Below are 15,816 nucleotides of genomic sequence, written 5' to 3' on the forward strand. Positions count from 1 at the left end.
TTCCTGTATCGTTCGATGTAACACTTCTGTGGAATTCTTTGCATGTGTTCGAAGGGTTATTATTGCTCGTCGAATAGGAAAGTGGAAAGTATACGATTATCGGATTACGATGGCTGCGAGGGACAAGTAGAGAATTGACTATGCGAGAACGGTACGATCGGATTGTAGCAGCTCGTGGATATGATATGGGGAGGCGGTTATCACTTGTCGATCCGTGATACACCCTTTACAATGCTCGCGCAACCCCTGACCCATAGGTATGCGAGAATCGTAGCTGCAGTTGATACACCCCTGGAGAGTTTCAAAGGGTATTCGCGGCTTCCGCAGAGATTTACGCCCCGGAGGCGCGTGTATATCGAGATTTCGCCGTTTCGTGAATCACGGAGATAAAATCTTATTGGTCTGCGAAACGAGGCTGGGTTTCTCGGACTCTCGCGTGTCTGCCTTCTATTCAACCGTTCCTTTATTGAAAAATAGCAACCTCCTCGTGAACCATTCATAATCCCTACGGTTCTACGAACAATCAACTCAACGGATATTTATTGAACAACGATGCTTTTACCCTCCGAGAAATTCACTTAACAGCCAGATGACAGAGGTGTTGCAAAGAATATCACTTGCCATTTAAATCGGACGTATAACTTATCGAACAATTATTCACTTAACAGCCAGATGACAAAGGTGTTACAAAGAATATCACTTTCCATTTAAATGGAACGTCTAACTTATCGAACGATTCTCCGGTGTTCCGGTGTTCCGGCTCGCGTGAAGTACATCGATGTCGATTGAAACTGTCTAAAATGAATCCGGACAAGTCTGGACAAGTCTCATTAAGGTAAACGCCGGAAACCCTTGAAGAGAAAGCGAATCGATGACAAGTGATCGGTACTCACCACGACTTGTTGACTGTTGGTCGGGCTAGGGCTCGGACTGGGCGTCGAATTGGGGGTTGAAATCTCGCCGGAGGTGGGGGAGACGGAACCAGTGGTAACGGTGCCAACTGTTGGAAACGCTCTCGCCGGATCTGCCTGCCATTGCTTATGGATTTGCTGGGAGGTATCCCGGAATCTAGCTCCCTGAAACCCGACAACGAAGAAATCGTGAAACATCGATTCCGACGCGAGTAACAGAAAATCGCTCGCGTTCGGCGGTCACGTGTGGCAATATACTCGTTCGACTTTTACGAACGCCTCGCATCCTTGAAGAATCAGAGCGAGCAAACAGTTTGCACGCAGTTCTGCTATACATCATATCGCAGCGATGACACAGTTCGATTAGTCGCGGATATTTGCCTCCGAACAATTGTATCGTAAACGATCGGCCGGCACGCTTCACTGAAAAACTTCTCGCAATGGCGCATTTGTCTACGCAGAAACAACTCGCCGGGAATAACGAGAAAGTGTTCGTCGAGCTGGCTCGACCCTTGTACAATTTTATTTCGCAATTCTTTCTCTCGTAAGACTTTAATTTACCGCCTCTTATCGCTCGCGACAATTTATTTGGATTAGATGAAAGTGTAGCCTACGCGACGATGCGATTGAAACTGTCCATTACTCTCTGCCTGTAATTCGAATCTACCGGTTGAAAATACGAAGCGAATATGCACTTCAATCGGAAACTGTTTCAACGAACGTTCAACATTTGTTATAATGAAAAATCTGCCGTGTGTCCAATAAAACACGGGCAACCGGCCTCTCCGCTTTAATCATAAGCGATAGCACTTTAACCTTTAATATCTCGCTGATATTCCACACCAGCGTTCCCATTAAAATACTGCAATCCCAACAATCTTACGTTTCCTACGAATTCGATATAATTTAAGGCGCGGGGCCATACATATTTACGACCTAACGATCGCAAGAAGCGGTCTCACCCCTTGCGCGCGTTATTAGCACACGTACCCACACGTGTGTACGGTGGAGATAGCAGTGAAAAATAAAAGTGTCATAATTCAAAACGCAAAGGGTGAAGGAGCACGAAGGGAACCTAACACCATGGGAGGTCGTAGACCCTGCGAGCCCGGAATATCGCGTGCAACGGTGCAATCCGAAGAAACGTTGTTCCTCGCGGTGCGGTAATTGCAGTTATGCAACGACCTGCCATAATAACGATTAGCACGGGAGTATAATAGGAGGCGTAAATGAAGCTGTTCGCGTCCGTTGGACGGTCGTTCGCTTTCGAGCGCCTCGGATTGAGATATTCCCCCTCGAAGGAGGAATCGAGAGCCGCCTTTCGTCCTTTCGTTTCGTCCGTCACTGTTCCCACCGGGAATTTCAATTCCCGCGAATGACCACCGTGGTTGTATATTTACCTGAAAAATTACGAGCACAATGCGCGAGCAATTTCGTCCATCGGCGGGTTAATTGCACGCGAAATCGCGCCACAGGATGGAGGAAGAAGAAGTCACGGCACCTTTTTTCCTCCTCGAAACTCGCTACGGTTCCTCTCGATTCCGCCGCGAGCACCCGCTTTCGACGTCTCGATTTGCGTCTTACGATTCGAAGTCGCGGCACGTTCGACACGTATTTTTCTACGGGGAAACGACCGGGCCCGAATCAACCCCGACAACGACGAAACGAAACGCCGCGGACAACGCCACAGAGATTCCACGCGGAACGTTACCGAGTTTTTCGAGAACTTTTTTCCCGTGGGCCGAATGGAGATACAAATAGATTTCGCAGTTTGATATTCTGGGCGAGTCTATTGGATTTGTGGGAAATTGATTCTGGCTTGGAAAATTTCGACGACGCAAATCAGATATGGGAAGACGAGTCGGGTATTTTCGTGGGGTTCGTAAAACGAATCGGTTTCACCGATGTGAAACCGTTTGAAATGATACACAATGAAACGCAGATTATGATGTGTACGAACGGGTGTACGCTGGTTAATCTAATGGCAGAGCGAATGGACGTTCCGGGGAATGCATAATGAAATACGAGATAAAATAATTCGAGAAACCGTCGAATATTTCTAATAAATTCCCGTATATCGACGAGCCTCGAGTGCAATTAATAAATTTCCCGGAGAGCACTCGGCGCACACAGGCTCCCGTGTGTTCGGCAAATAATGGATCACTCGAGTGAAGCACGCGTCCGTTTTCCTCTTCCGAGCAGCGCGTGAATTTCTATGCGCGCCTCATTAATTCACGAGCGCGCAGCCTCATTTAAAAATCCGATCGCCACGCATCTTTTTGCATTCGGGATCGCTCCGAAGTCCCGCGACGGCGAACGATCAATCTTCCGGCGTGTTGCATTCGGAGAACGAGCTCCGGATACGGCGAAAGAATTTTATTTTATCACGGTAGAGAGGATAAAGTCCCGGGGAGACGAATGTTCTACGCAGCCGAGCACACCGATCTAGGCCATCAGCAAATTCCTCTTTAATCCTAATACAATAGCACTCGGCTATGCAGATAACTTAATCCAATGAGTCTACAATAGCGTACCTGTCTTTGTATCTCGGATACGACGACTCCTAATTACGTCTGAATAATCCGGGCTAGAGTGCCTTGGCTATATTAAACTACACGCGACACGATCCGATCCCCTGCGTCGATAAATGAGATGTGGAACGTAGAATAAAATCTTTCTCTTGGGGGCCCGGATTGGATTGCGCGCTAATTCACGAGCCAGAGGTAGATTTCGGTTAGATTATGGCTTAATTTATGGGTTAAAATTAGGTCTGGACTAGATCGCTGTCTAATTCATGGGTTGGAGTCTGGGTCGAGGAATTTTCTCTGAGAAACCTGCTCTTAATGGAAAAATCGGTACAAGTGCGAAGTAGCTTCTTTATAGATGTCTGTAGAATCAACGCGGGACAGGTAGCATAGGAACAAATTGCTACAAACGATTCGTATATTCCTCCGAAAGAATCACTTTCTAACGATTCGATTTCCCACTCAAGATCGCTCTGTGCATGACTGCCCGTTCGGAATCCGTTACAATTTTCTTCTGAGACGGTGATATCAGCTGTCCGGATCTTTTAGTCCAATTACAGGCAATTTTTCGTTCGACTTCGCGCCGATTTCTCCATTTTCGGCGTGAAACGCGTTCGATACGTTCGCTCGGCCGAGCCGGATTGTTTTCCACGGCGGAGCAACGTCGCTGGAACGCGTTGCGCCACGCGAACCCGGACAGACATACGAATTAGACGAAGGGGGCAGCGACCAGGTACCCCGACGGTGATCCAGCACGATCGAGATCGGGCAGATACCTGTTCACGGTACCCCGGTATCGATCCACTCGATCGTCGAGGGTCGCTCGGCCGGGCACCGGTGCGCCGCGTTCACACCCGACACACGATTGCCCCTTCCGTGTAAATAAAGGCGTGGTTTTAATTAAGCAACAGGGAAGTAACGGAAGAAAAGCACGCACGCGGTTACGTAACCGGGCTTCGGAACGAGCCGATCGGAAGATAAGTTCTCCGTCCAGATAAAACGTCAATAGTGACGATTGCCAAGGATTACGATCCTCTTCGCCCGATAACGCCCGGCGGCCTATCAAACGGTTTATCTGAATTGCACGCGGCCCAATAAACTGCATCCAGTGCAGTTCCGAGAACCACGACCCGCCCAAACTTTGCGGCTCGATTCATCGGAGCCGTCTCTTAATTATAAAGATTGCAATATCCGTGTCACACTGATAGAGTAACAGAGTTTACTTCGAATTCATCTTACAATTACCAGAAAGATATAGATGATTTCTAGAGAAATTACTAAGTAAATCCATTTACTGACTGAAGCGTCTGATATCATAGTCTCCGACTTTAGTACTGTAACCGCGCTAGCATTCCGAAACCTTCGCAAAAGTCATCGAACCAATCGCGAGAGCCAGCAGAGAACCTAACCTTGACACGCGACTCGCGCAGCGATCATTCGCGAGTGGAGGGGATGAGTGGCGAGCAATTACAGGGGTCACGGTACAGATCTCCGTTCCGTTCGCCGTCGCATTCCATTAAAGACCGGGCTCGTAAAGTCTTATCGTCGATCTGGGATAAAAACCGGAGCCACGATATTTCGCCTGTGCGGCATGCAAAGCGTGTCTGGTTGCGCGCGGGGACATTCGTGCGGGTGGCGAGCAAAAAGGAATGAATTGTCTCTAATCCGTGGCTGAGTGTCGTTCGAGCAATAACACGCATCGAGACACGAACGGTGGAGGGAGGGGAAAAAGTGGCTCCGGCTGGAAGAGAGCTCGTTCAGTTGCACACACGGGCGTCAATGCGGCGCAATCAATTTCCGTGTTGCTCGTAAGTCACTTGGCCGCGTGCACGTGTGTGTCGGTGAGCGCGAGCCACGCTGTCCCGTGCACGAGCATGAACGTCGGGGGGAAAGGGAGAGGAATTACGTGATAGATAACGGTTGATCTTATAGTGTGATCTGAATAGCCAGATATCGACGTCGATAAAGGAAAACACGGGGAATGTGGAGCGGCAACGTGTTCCCCCCCGAGTACAATGAGGAAACGTTCCGTGTCCCTAATTAATTCCGGCGAAAAAATCGAGGCGCAATCGTGTAATCGATTTATCAACGTACCCCGGGCCGATGGATTTTAAATTCAATTATTATTAATTGCGCCCGGCGAGATTGGAAATCGATGATAGAGTGTCAATTAGCCCCGGCTCGGGAGGAAGGCGGATAGCGGGCCGCGACACCGACGACGCTACGCGAGTGTTGTTTACTTGCGTTTCGGGAAATCGAGGTGCGAGATGAAGTGGGATTCTCGGAATGACGGGATCATTTAAACAGGTTTTCGGAGCCGAAGGTATTACAGGCGGAGGGAATTTATATTGATGATAGGGTTATTGAATATTGATTCCTGTTCCTTTTTCAACTGCTTAAAGCTCGAGACTGATATTACTTTTCTTGGAACACTCGAATTGGAGCAAGTCTAAGAACTGGCTCGAAACGGACGAGTCGAAAGAATAATCAACCTTCGAGAGTAGTATTAATTGAAATTCGAAGCGCGGAACTTCTGGGAAGCACCGTCGAAGTCTAAATAAATGCTGCGTGGTGAAACTATGAATCTGCGTATCGATGAAAAACATCGATAATACTTTATCGTGTAGAGTGATCGATTCGGTTAAAGTAAATTCCACGTCACCTCCGATCGAATAAAGTTACAATAATAGAAACCGTACCTCGCTGAAGAGTTCGTCCAGCTCTTTCCGCGACAACTTAGCCTTCATCCCGCAGACATTCTTCGACCTATCCCAAAAAATCAAGCAAAACGGTCCGCCGCTAGCTCGTCGCGCGAAGAAACGTGGCTCCTTCAAATGTCACCGGCCCGCGTTTTTCTCTCATTGGTGTTGGCCGCCGTTCTCAGAGCACACTGCGTCTTTTTAGACGCATAAATAGTCGATGACGCGCGGCGCAAAGTGCGGCGGAAGGTCGCGCGCTGCTTCTGCTACACGTGTCGTTCGAACAGTTCGCACTTTTTCTTCCCGCCGGCATTATTCGACCGACCAATCACCGGTCTCCGATCGTGCACGCTCGGTTACCAGCTCGTACCGTAATTAATCGGACGTTACGTCGACGTTAACTCTCGTTATCGTACGGGCCGAGAGATCGACGGACCGAAAGACGGGACTGGAACACACTGAGAAACATACACCAGTGGCCTTCGACGAGATATTGGCGTGCGACAGTGCACGTGATCTTTCGTTGGCGCATCCACGCCCCGATTTCGCGTGAGTCGCCGTAGATTGGCCCGCGGGATCGTTTCGAGAGCGATATCGATCCCTTTACTGCCCTCTTTCTTCGTGAATCTGGCACACCACGCTCGCGCTAGGCGTGCACTTTCCGAGATCGCTAGTGAAAACCCTAGAAAATTGAGATACCGAGTTGCCTCTTTCGTTGTTGCTGACTTCGGACCGCGGGCAAATAATTAGACAAGATTCGGAATCTTTGGTGTCTTGATCAGTGGTGTCTAGGGCACGGTATAGTTTTAATTCGGAATCTTAGAATACTAAAACTTGGAATTGTAAAGCTTAGGATTCTATAACATTGTATTCAATAGTTTAGAATTCTAAATCTTAGAATACTAAAGCTGAGAACTGTAAGGCTTAGAATTCTATAGCTCAGAAATTAATAGCTTAGAATTCGAAATCTTAGAATACTAAACCTTGGAATTGTAAAGCTTAGAATTCCATAATTTAGTATTCAATAGCTTAGAATTCGAAATCTTAGAATAGTAAAGCTGAGAACTATAAAGCTTAGGATTCTATAACATTGTATTCAATAGTTTAGAATTCTAAATCTTAGAATACTAACGCTGAGAACTGTAAAGCTTAGAATTCTATAGCTCAGAAGTGAATAGCTTAGAATTCTAAATCATGGAATACTAAAACTTAGACTTCAACAGCCTAGAACTCTATGACCCAGAATCCACAATACAATCTATTCCAGCAATATTAAACAATCCCAGCGAGGACACAATACTCGAAGACAATCCAAGGGAACAACAATCGAACATCGGTCTCGCTGAAACGGGACAGGTACATAATGAAAAGTCATGGGGGCCGGGTGTTTACTAATTCCTCGCGATTTTAATTAAATCGAACCCCGTGATTCCCCGACGGGAATTCCACGTTCGATCGAACCTGCCATTCCCGCAGCCCCGTGGCCGCTCCGCCTGCAGCCTTCGATAACTAGTTCCAACGCCCACGCGAAATTACCGGCTCTCCTTCCTTCCTCGCGCCCCTGTCCCCTACCACCCCCTCGGTTTTTCCCTTCGACCGGCAACTTCCGCCGGTGGCATCTCGTGTTTCAAGCCGAGATACTGGATTTCGATCGGCCGACCGGCCGGCCATTGATACGGCCGTGTAAAATGTGTATGGTTTCTCAATGACACCGGAGAAATCAGTGTGATCGGAGTTCTCACGGGCTCGTGCTGACCGATTTCTCCCCTAGATTCTTATCGGGCTGGACACGTATATACATACACACACGGTGTATCGATACACTGTTAATCCGTAGCGTAAACTCAGCGACCAACGCAGTCGCCGGGAAAACAAACAAATGGACGAGCCACACTCGGCCGGCACGAGGGAAATCCGCCAAGGGAATCCGGGGAATCTCTTATTGGCAATAAATGGCGGACTCGCCGACGCTTACTCTGGCCGTTCGGTAATGTCTGCTTAGGCCTGGGAAATGGCTGTCCTGGGAAGATTCCGCCGAGTTTACGTTTAATTGAGAGGCATCGCTTTAAGTGTCGTGCTATCGTATACTTCTGTTCGCGTTGCGTTCGGACATTAACTTTCGCTCGATTATTCTTGCGATAGATAACGTTAACGCGGAGTCACGATAACGCTGATGTAACAGGTTAAATTAGCCAATAACTGAATACACGATGATAACTTTGAAACGTTGCTAAATATTTCATTTAGGATCGTAATGTAACACCGAAGACGCTGAAGGGTATAAATTGAACTCGAGCGACAATTGATGGAAGCTAAACCGTTTCGCGAGTCCAACTCGTGGGAAGATGGAAATCCTCGACACAGTATCGTCAGGGTCGGCCCAAATAACGACGTCCGCGCGTGAATTGCCAGTGATTGCCGGACACGCGTGGGCCGCGATCACGAATTAGCGTTCGTAACCGTACGCGTCGCGGCGTTGGCCGCTGGAAACGGACAATGGTTCGCGTTTCTCCCGGCGAAACCGCGGATTCCCCTGTTTCCGCGGATCCTTTGTACGCCGCGCGCATTCCCCCGGACAATTATTCGCGGCACGGCGCAGCGCGTGCAGATGCGCGTCACGCGTGTTACGAAACGCTCGATTGTTCCGCGGCCGTCGATTTCGTAACGGATCGCGGCCGCGAAATAAAAAGCGCCGACTTACGAGCGGTTCGCTCGTTAAAAAGCCTCGGGTCGATATTGTTTTATCGATGGACTCGCGAACGTTCGAGCACGGTACACGACCGGCGTCGTGAGAAAACGGTACCTCTCTTTCGGTGCCCGATCGAATCCGCTTGGAAGCCGGCGAGATCGAAAATCGTTCCCCGATTGAAATTTATCACGGACACAGCGTTGCTCTCGTGAAACGCGGCCAATAACACGTGTAAAGCGGCCGCGCCGCGGATTCATACATATCGAAAACCGCGCGAAATTGTTCGAACCCGATATCCCCGGCCGGCTCGGAATTGACTCGGACAGGGGACGAGAGTTAATTACGAATTATTTACGATTATTAGACGGACGTTTATGCAAAGCCGCACTTTTATGGACTATTTGAAAATGCACGATAATTAGAAAGAGATTTACTGCCTCCCGTTATGCGGTTCATTATATCGAATGGAGAATAAAGAGTTTAATGCTGTTTACCCACGGGTGCCGTAAACGCATCGTATTTACAGTCTAATAATTAGCGAATAATATTAAATTTATTACTGTGTCGTGGAGTTACGCAACGGTGAACTTTCCTGGCGGTGCGCGCCGCGGCGGTTCAACCGTTTATGTAAGAATATTAAGCGTTATTTGTTAAATTGCCCACTTGTCTTGTAATGGTAAATCAATCTCGCAGTTAAGACCCCCAATTAACGTCCGCCGGTAATCCCACTTTCCTATGATTGATAGCTATCTCCTCGTATAACCAAATATCCTCCGAGAACAATAGAACTCTTCCTCCCGTTCCGGGAATAAATTCCCATTGAATTTCAAGCGAAACCCTTTACATCTCCTGCGGGAACGGTTTACTACGGTGTAACGTTAAAGGATCTTTTCCATCGACTGTGTAACCTGAATTTCGCCCGGTGCTGGCCAAGCTAAACGCGATGTCCCATCGAACAACGGTGACCAACGGTTAAATTAGAGTCGTACACGGGATCTAGCGAGGTTTTGCCGCCAGTGTAATCTCGATCTCGACCGAGAGGTCGTTTATCCTCCCTCGAGCTATGCGCCGAAGAAATGTCCGGCTTCGTTCTCACGTGGCCCCGCGCGCGCTTCGTCCGCGATGCAACTTGCATCGCCGTTAGAGGACGATCCGAAACACCGGCAAGAATGCTGCGCGACGGTTATTATGGGTTCACCCGGGACCCTAACCGCGGCGGGACGCATAAATTTCAACTATTCCTTCGAGAAGCCTGACGACGAAACCCGATACGAGACAGTTTCGAGCGGATGCTCTTCGTTCGTCGACGATTGACAAGCTTCCTGCGTTTCGTTGCTTAACACTCGCGATTTAGGCAGATCGGCGATCCGATAGATCGAACATCAAGTTCCTCCACTGATACCACTAGGAACACGTATCAAGAATTCATATGAAATTCAATAGGACACCAGGCTCGTTAGATTTCAGTAATTGACACATGGCTATCTAGAATCTCCCATGGAGCATGCGCGAAGCTGCTACTACCTGCCGAGATAATCGCTTTGAGTCCCAAGTCAGCAACAAGTAGAGGCAACTAAACAGTATCAACATCTCCTAAGCTTGGTACTTAGATAGTATCGAACACTGAACGTTCCAAATTTCAAAAGAACTTATAAAAACTCAATTAGCTCGCGATTCATCTATCTGAATTCCGCCACTGCAGTCGCATTATCAACACAATCACCGTTCACAAAACGATCGGCACCGAATAAACTCGTCCCCCGACGAAGCGCGACGCTCGAACTCGCACGGAACGAGTCAAGATCGCGAACCGTCCGAGTTTCTCACGAGGAGCGCGACGACAGCGTCGGTTCTTACGTGCTCTCACACGTATCCGCGTACGAAGCTCGACTGGCCGAGCCGCGGAGATCGTGCACGATCCTCGGCCGTCTCTCCACACGAGTCAACGATATTATTCCTCGTAAATATTTACATCGCTCCGGGAGAGATAGATCCGTTCCGACGATCCGCGTAGATATCGCGAGGGGCGTGGAGGAGCCGCGAGGAGACGCGCGCGTTCGCGCCGGCGACGATAAAACCGTGTTACGAGCGGCCCGCGCGCGATGCTAATGACGCGCCGGCCACTCTGATTTAAGGGATCGATGCCGCTGCTTTAATTGAATTGGAACGGGTCACGAGAGAGGCGGCCAGGTTCGATTCGAGCGCGATACAACGGCCGCCGGAAACTTTGGACGGCCGGAGAATAACGCCGCCGCCCCCGTCCGCCCCGCGAGTCTCGCTTAATCGGTTTACGGAGACTCGCGGAGTCCTCTGGAGATCGACGGAACTGGATCACTGGGACCGATCGGAAACTGATCACTGAAACTTGAACACTGCACTCGAGCCGATCGATGGGGACGCTGAGAACTCGTGGAGCTCGCGGCCGTGAGACGTTCGTCTTGCTACTGCCATTCGTTGCGTGAATGGGAGAATTAATCTTTGGCGATTTGCAGTTTCAGCTTGGACTTTAAAGGTTTCAAGACTCAATATTGGAGCTGCAAATATTTGAAGGTCTAACGTTGAAGTTGAAAATATTTGAAGGTTTAATATTGAAGTTGAAAATGTTTGAAGTTCTAATATTGAGACAGAAAATATTTGAAGCTTCAACTTCGAAGTCCCAAGCATCCGAAATCGCAACTTCGAATCCTCAAATATTCAAGCTCCCAATATTAACGTTTCGCTCGAACCTTCCATTTCAAAATCCTTTCAATAAATTCTCACTATCACCGACAAAACGGTACCTATTCGTGCACAATAGAAAAGAACGCAGCAAGAGATCGCCAAGTTCCCCGCACCACGCAGAATTTCAAACGCCGCTTCGCGACGTAATCTGAAACGCGCCGGAACGTCCTGGCCGAAGCGTCGCGCGAGAAACTTCAGCCACGAATGCGAACGTCGGTGGTCACCATTGAACGAGCCTCGACGAGACACGTAGGACGATCAAATCGAAACGCAGCCAGCGAAGTGACAGCCAGTGATTACCTCGGACTGGCAATTTTCCGCGGACGCGGAAATGCCCCGAGCACGAGCGCAGGGGAACAGAGAGAAAGAGAGAGAGAGAGTGTGAGAGAGAACAGCTCACGCGAGCGGCGTGCGCTTACACGTATGCGCGTACCGCAACTGGCTGCTCTCGCGGAGATCGCGCGGAACACGGCCGAGCCGACTCTCCGGACCGTATGTCGCATGTTCCGTTCCCCGTTGCACCGCTGGAACGACCTCTTCCCCACGTCAGAGGTGATCGTCGCGGGAACTGTCGCTCAACGATCGCCGTTGTGCAGCTTTTCGCTGGGAACGACAGTTATCGTCAATGTTTTCATTGTGCGCTCTCGTGTCTTTACAGAGTTTGCGTTGTAACGATTCGCGATGCAAGTGCCTTGCAGATCGCCGCGACTGTGGACTCTTTTTGATAGGAACATAGTGTGATTCGATTAGAAGTTTTGGAGAGTTTGAATCGTTACGAGGTGTAAAGTGGATTGTGGTTTAGTTCGAAGATTCTGGATAGTGGAGAATAGTTGCGAAGGTTTTTATTACGATCTAATGCGAGTCCTCTATTGGAGAGAAAGTGCTGGTAGTTTTATGCGGAGATTCTTCTCATGAATCTCTTTGAATTTCTTGGTGGATTCACACGAATTCCTTCTAACTTTATGTGAAATTAATATGCATCTAGCGGAGGAACCTTTCTATAACCTGTTCACCATTCACTTTCAGTAATTAAAAAGAATCCCCGCAAAACCTTCGTCTACAAATCCTCTTATCACGGAATGCAGCTTGCGAACTTTCGTTTCGCAAACCTCATCATCGAACCTTCTATTTTTCGTTCAGTTCCAACAAGGAAACTTTATAAACCTCTCCTCGGAGAGCTTTCTTATCTTGAAATATTTCGAGTGCATCTATTGTCGTCAACCCCTTCGCTTAGCGAAGAAAACTCGTTTCCTTCGATTCCCTCCTTAAACTATTTAAAATCGTTAGCAGAACAAACTAAATTGTACATCTAACTCTTAAATATCATTTTCTGAAGGCGAATGTATACATTTTGACGAAATCAGACTCACATTTGGTACATCGTGTTCTAAACATATGATTTAACCAGTGAAACAACAAAAGATCGGTATGAATGTTCATATTTGGAGAACCAAGTCGCAGACAAGTGATTTAACACTAGAACTACCGAGTATTTAATCCGATTAATATATAATCCCCATAAAAATTGCAATAATGGATTATTTTCAGTTTCTTCAGACATTCATTACAATAGTCAAGTAAAACAATTGATTCTCAAGATAATTTTGAATATTCAATGCTTTCAAGATATCAATAATTGCAGAATAAAAAATTCAAAACCAGTCATTTTTACTGGCACGGTAGTTCTAGTGTTAATTACTCGACAGTCAGAGATCAGCACGTAGTTTCCTTTTCTTCTATTGACTACGCGATTGATAGATAATCTAGCATCGTCTATTGAAGGTTTCATACATTTCTAAAATGCTTCGTCCGCAAAGGGTGAAGGGACTAATAAACTTCCCTTTTACGGAGCCACGGTCAACCCTCTTACTCTCGTCTCGCGGAGAGCAGCCTTCGATCTCCTTTACGAACCACCCTCCCACAGTGAGGAACATTCTCGCAGTGAATCTCCCTGGAAAGGTTCACAGTGAACCTCGCCGGTGAACCTCGACGGATCCAGACCATGATCCCATTCGCCGGTCGCAGTTATCCCGGCAATTGCCGCAAATATCGCTGTGGCAGCTTCACGTCGCGGCCGGCCGTGGCAAAGGCCGGGGGATGCTGGGAGACACCGCGCGGGGAACGGGACTATAAACTACGCCGGGAGTTCAGCTCGCAGTCGCGACGAGGACTCGCGGCCCGAACGCCTGCTGTGTGCTTGCGTAACCAATCGGGGGACTTGCGGTCTCCGCTGGCTGACATCGCGTTGTTGGCGGGAAGAGTTATGAACTCGCGGACGAGAAATTGGTCTCGTTCCCCCGGTGACGCGTCTCCGCCGGTTTCTTGCCTCCGCGCGACCTCGCGCAGCATACTTTGACCCTTGATCAGACTGCCGGCTTATTCCGCGATGATATTTCGAGGAATAACTCGGGGATTTTTGCTTGAGTCATTGGTTATCCGGAGATCGAAAGCATTAAATGATAACGGGATATTTTTATGTTCAGCTGGCCGATCCGAGCGGAGAAATGTTGGTGTCTTTGATGCGAAGATTGTAAATTATTTTGGTTATTGTTGTGGATATAGTAGATTTTTTTTATCCTGGAAATATTTCAAGTTTGAGGGTTAATTATGAAGATTGATTTGAAATGTTGGTGTCTTTGATGCGAAGATTGTAAATTATTTTGGTTATTGTTGTGGATATTGTAGATTTTTGTTATCCTGGAAATATTTCAAGTTAGGGATAATTATGAAGATTTGATTTGAAATGTTCAGGTTTTAAGTTTGATATGTTCCAATTGGTTTGTAGCCTGTTAGGATCGTTGAAATTTGAATGTTGAAACAAGAATGAGAAACTATCAAGGAGGAAGTTGAATAGTAACGCAAGAGTTAGGAAGTGTTAGCTAAGACAAAGAGAGTCCCGGCCGGATTTTTTCCCAACGACTTGCACCAGACGGTCGGAAAAGTTTCATTCTAGCAGACTGTCACTCCGGATTGATATAACAACCGGTTCTTGCGCAACGCATTCCCATCGCTGTCAATGAAAGAGAACGTAATGCGTGATTAGCGTCTTGCCGGACGCTTTAACAATCGGCCTTCCGAGGAACGGAAATTGCGATAACACCAATAACCGAGTAATCAAGATCAACCGTAGTTTACCGTGGTGGATCGGCCAAGTGCAGCCCGCACGTGCGAATGTCGAGAGCACTGTTTTCTTGCTCAATGAATAATTATCATAAACGCGCGGCTACCGTGGCGAGAAAGGAACACGTTTAACGGAAAAATCCGTTTAAAAACCGTCCGCCTTCGGGGAAACGTCAGCTTATTACGAACGCCGACCGAAAAGCGTTGCGCCTAATCAGTTTCGTAATTATCTCTTTCATAATCTCCCGGGACTTCATCTGTAATTTGCCCCCGCTCTGCACGTTGCGCCGCGAAGAAGGAAAAAGAGACGGGGAACTATTATTAAAGCCATTACATTTTGCAAGGGGGAAAAGAACGTATGTAAAAATACATTATCAGCAGTATGTAGATTATTATTTACGGGCCGCGTAAAGAACGGAGTAAAAAGTTGGATAAGATACGATGTTCTTTTATATTCGCTTAAAAAATCCTTCAGTTTCGCGGCAGTACTGAATAAAACAAGGTTAGAGGGCTAAGAAAATAACTACCGCAATAAATTTTATTTTACGCAGTCTCTGTTCCCCGAAGGAAATGGTTTTAATCCAGCGGATGTTTTATGGATACCGATACTGCAGCCGACCCGGCGGACCTTTTTATTCATTACTTATATTTTAGATACTCGCGGCAGATATTCATTCATAAATTAATAAGCCGCGGATGTCTATTTATAAAATTCCTGGTTTACCAAATCCTTCGGTAAAAACAGGCCCAGACAGAAGTTCATTTCTTGCGATACTAAACCTCCAGAAATGGACAATATCTAAAATAGATCCTAAAAATTCACCGAAGCTTCTACCACTCCATTCATCCCCTTTTATCAACCCTATCCTAAAAACATTCATCTTCCTACGAACAAATCCTCTCGAACAAACGTCTCATCCTATTCGTCCATTCCAAACTTCTTTGCACTCAGATATAACCATCCTCCAGACTTTCAATCCCAAAAACCATCCATTCATCCCTGTCGCCAACCCTCGACCCCAAAGAGCATTTACCTTTAACGAACAGCGCCACTGCAACGCTAAAATTCCTCATCCCATTCATCACGAGGCCGAAACAAAATTTCATTGCAGTCAGGTGTAATAGTCGGTCGTCCAGCATGAGCCAGCCAA

The 15,816-nt window shown here is 47.5% G+C and overlaps 1 protein-coding gene across 21 annotated transcripts in view; it reads right to left on the bottom strand.

Annotated features, from left to right (window-relative positions):
- by (focal adhesion protein tensin) overlaps positions 1–15,816 on the bottom strand; it is a 194,647-nt gene that overhangs the window by 87,533 nt on the left and 91,298 nt on the right. For 8 of the 21 annotated variants that reach the window (XR_013000064.1, XM_031971926.2, XM_031971925.2 and 5 more), the window contains one exon: positions 894–1,076. The exons of 2 other annotated variants lie outside the window; for them this stretch is intronic. Coding sequence is in view for 18 of the 19 variants with exons in the window: in XM_031971926.2 (XP_031827786.2) it covers positions 894–1,076 (183 nt within the window). In the remaining variant the exon portion in view is untranslated. 11 more of the 21 variants (XM_031971932.2, XM_031971942.2, XM_031971941.2 and 8 more) reach the window with 11 other exon arrangements.

The sequence above is a fragment of the Nomia melanderi genome, chromosome 1 (assembly GCF_051020985.1).
Source record: "Nomia melanderi isolate GNS246 chromosome 1, iyNomMela1, whole genome shotgun sequence".
Taxonomy (NCBI): Eukaryota; Metazoa; Arthropoda; class Insecta; order Hymenoptera; family Halictidae; genus Nomia; species Nomia melanderi.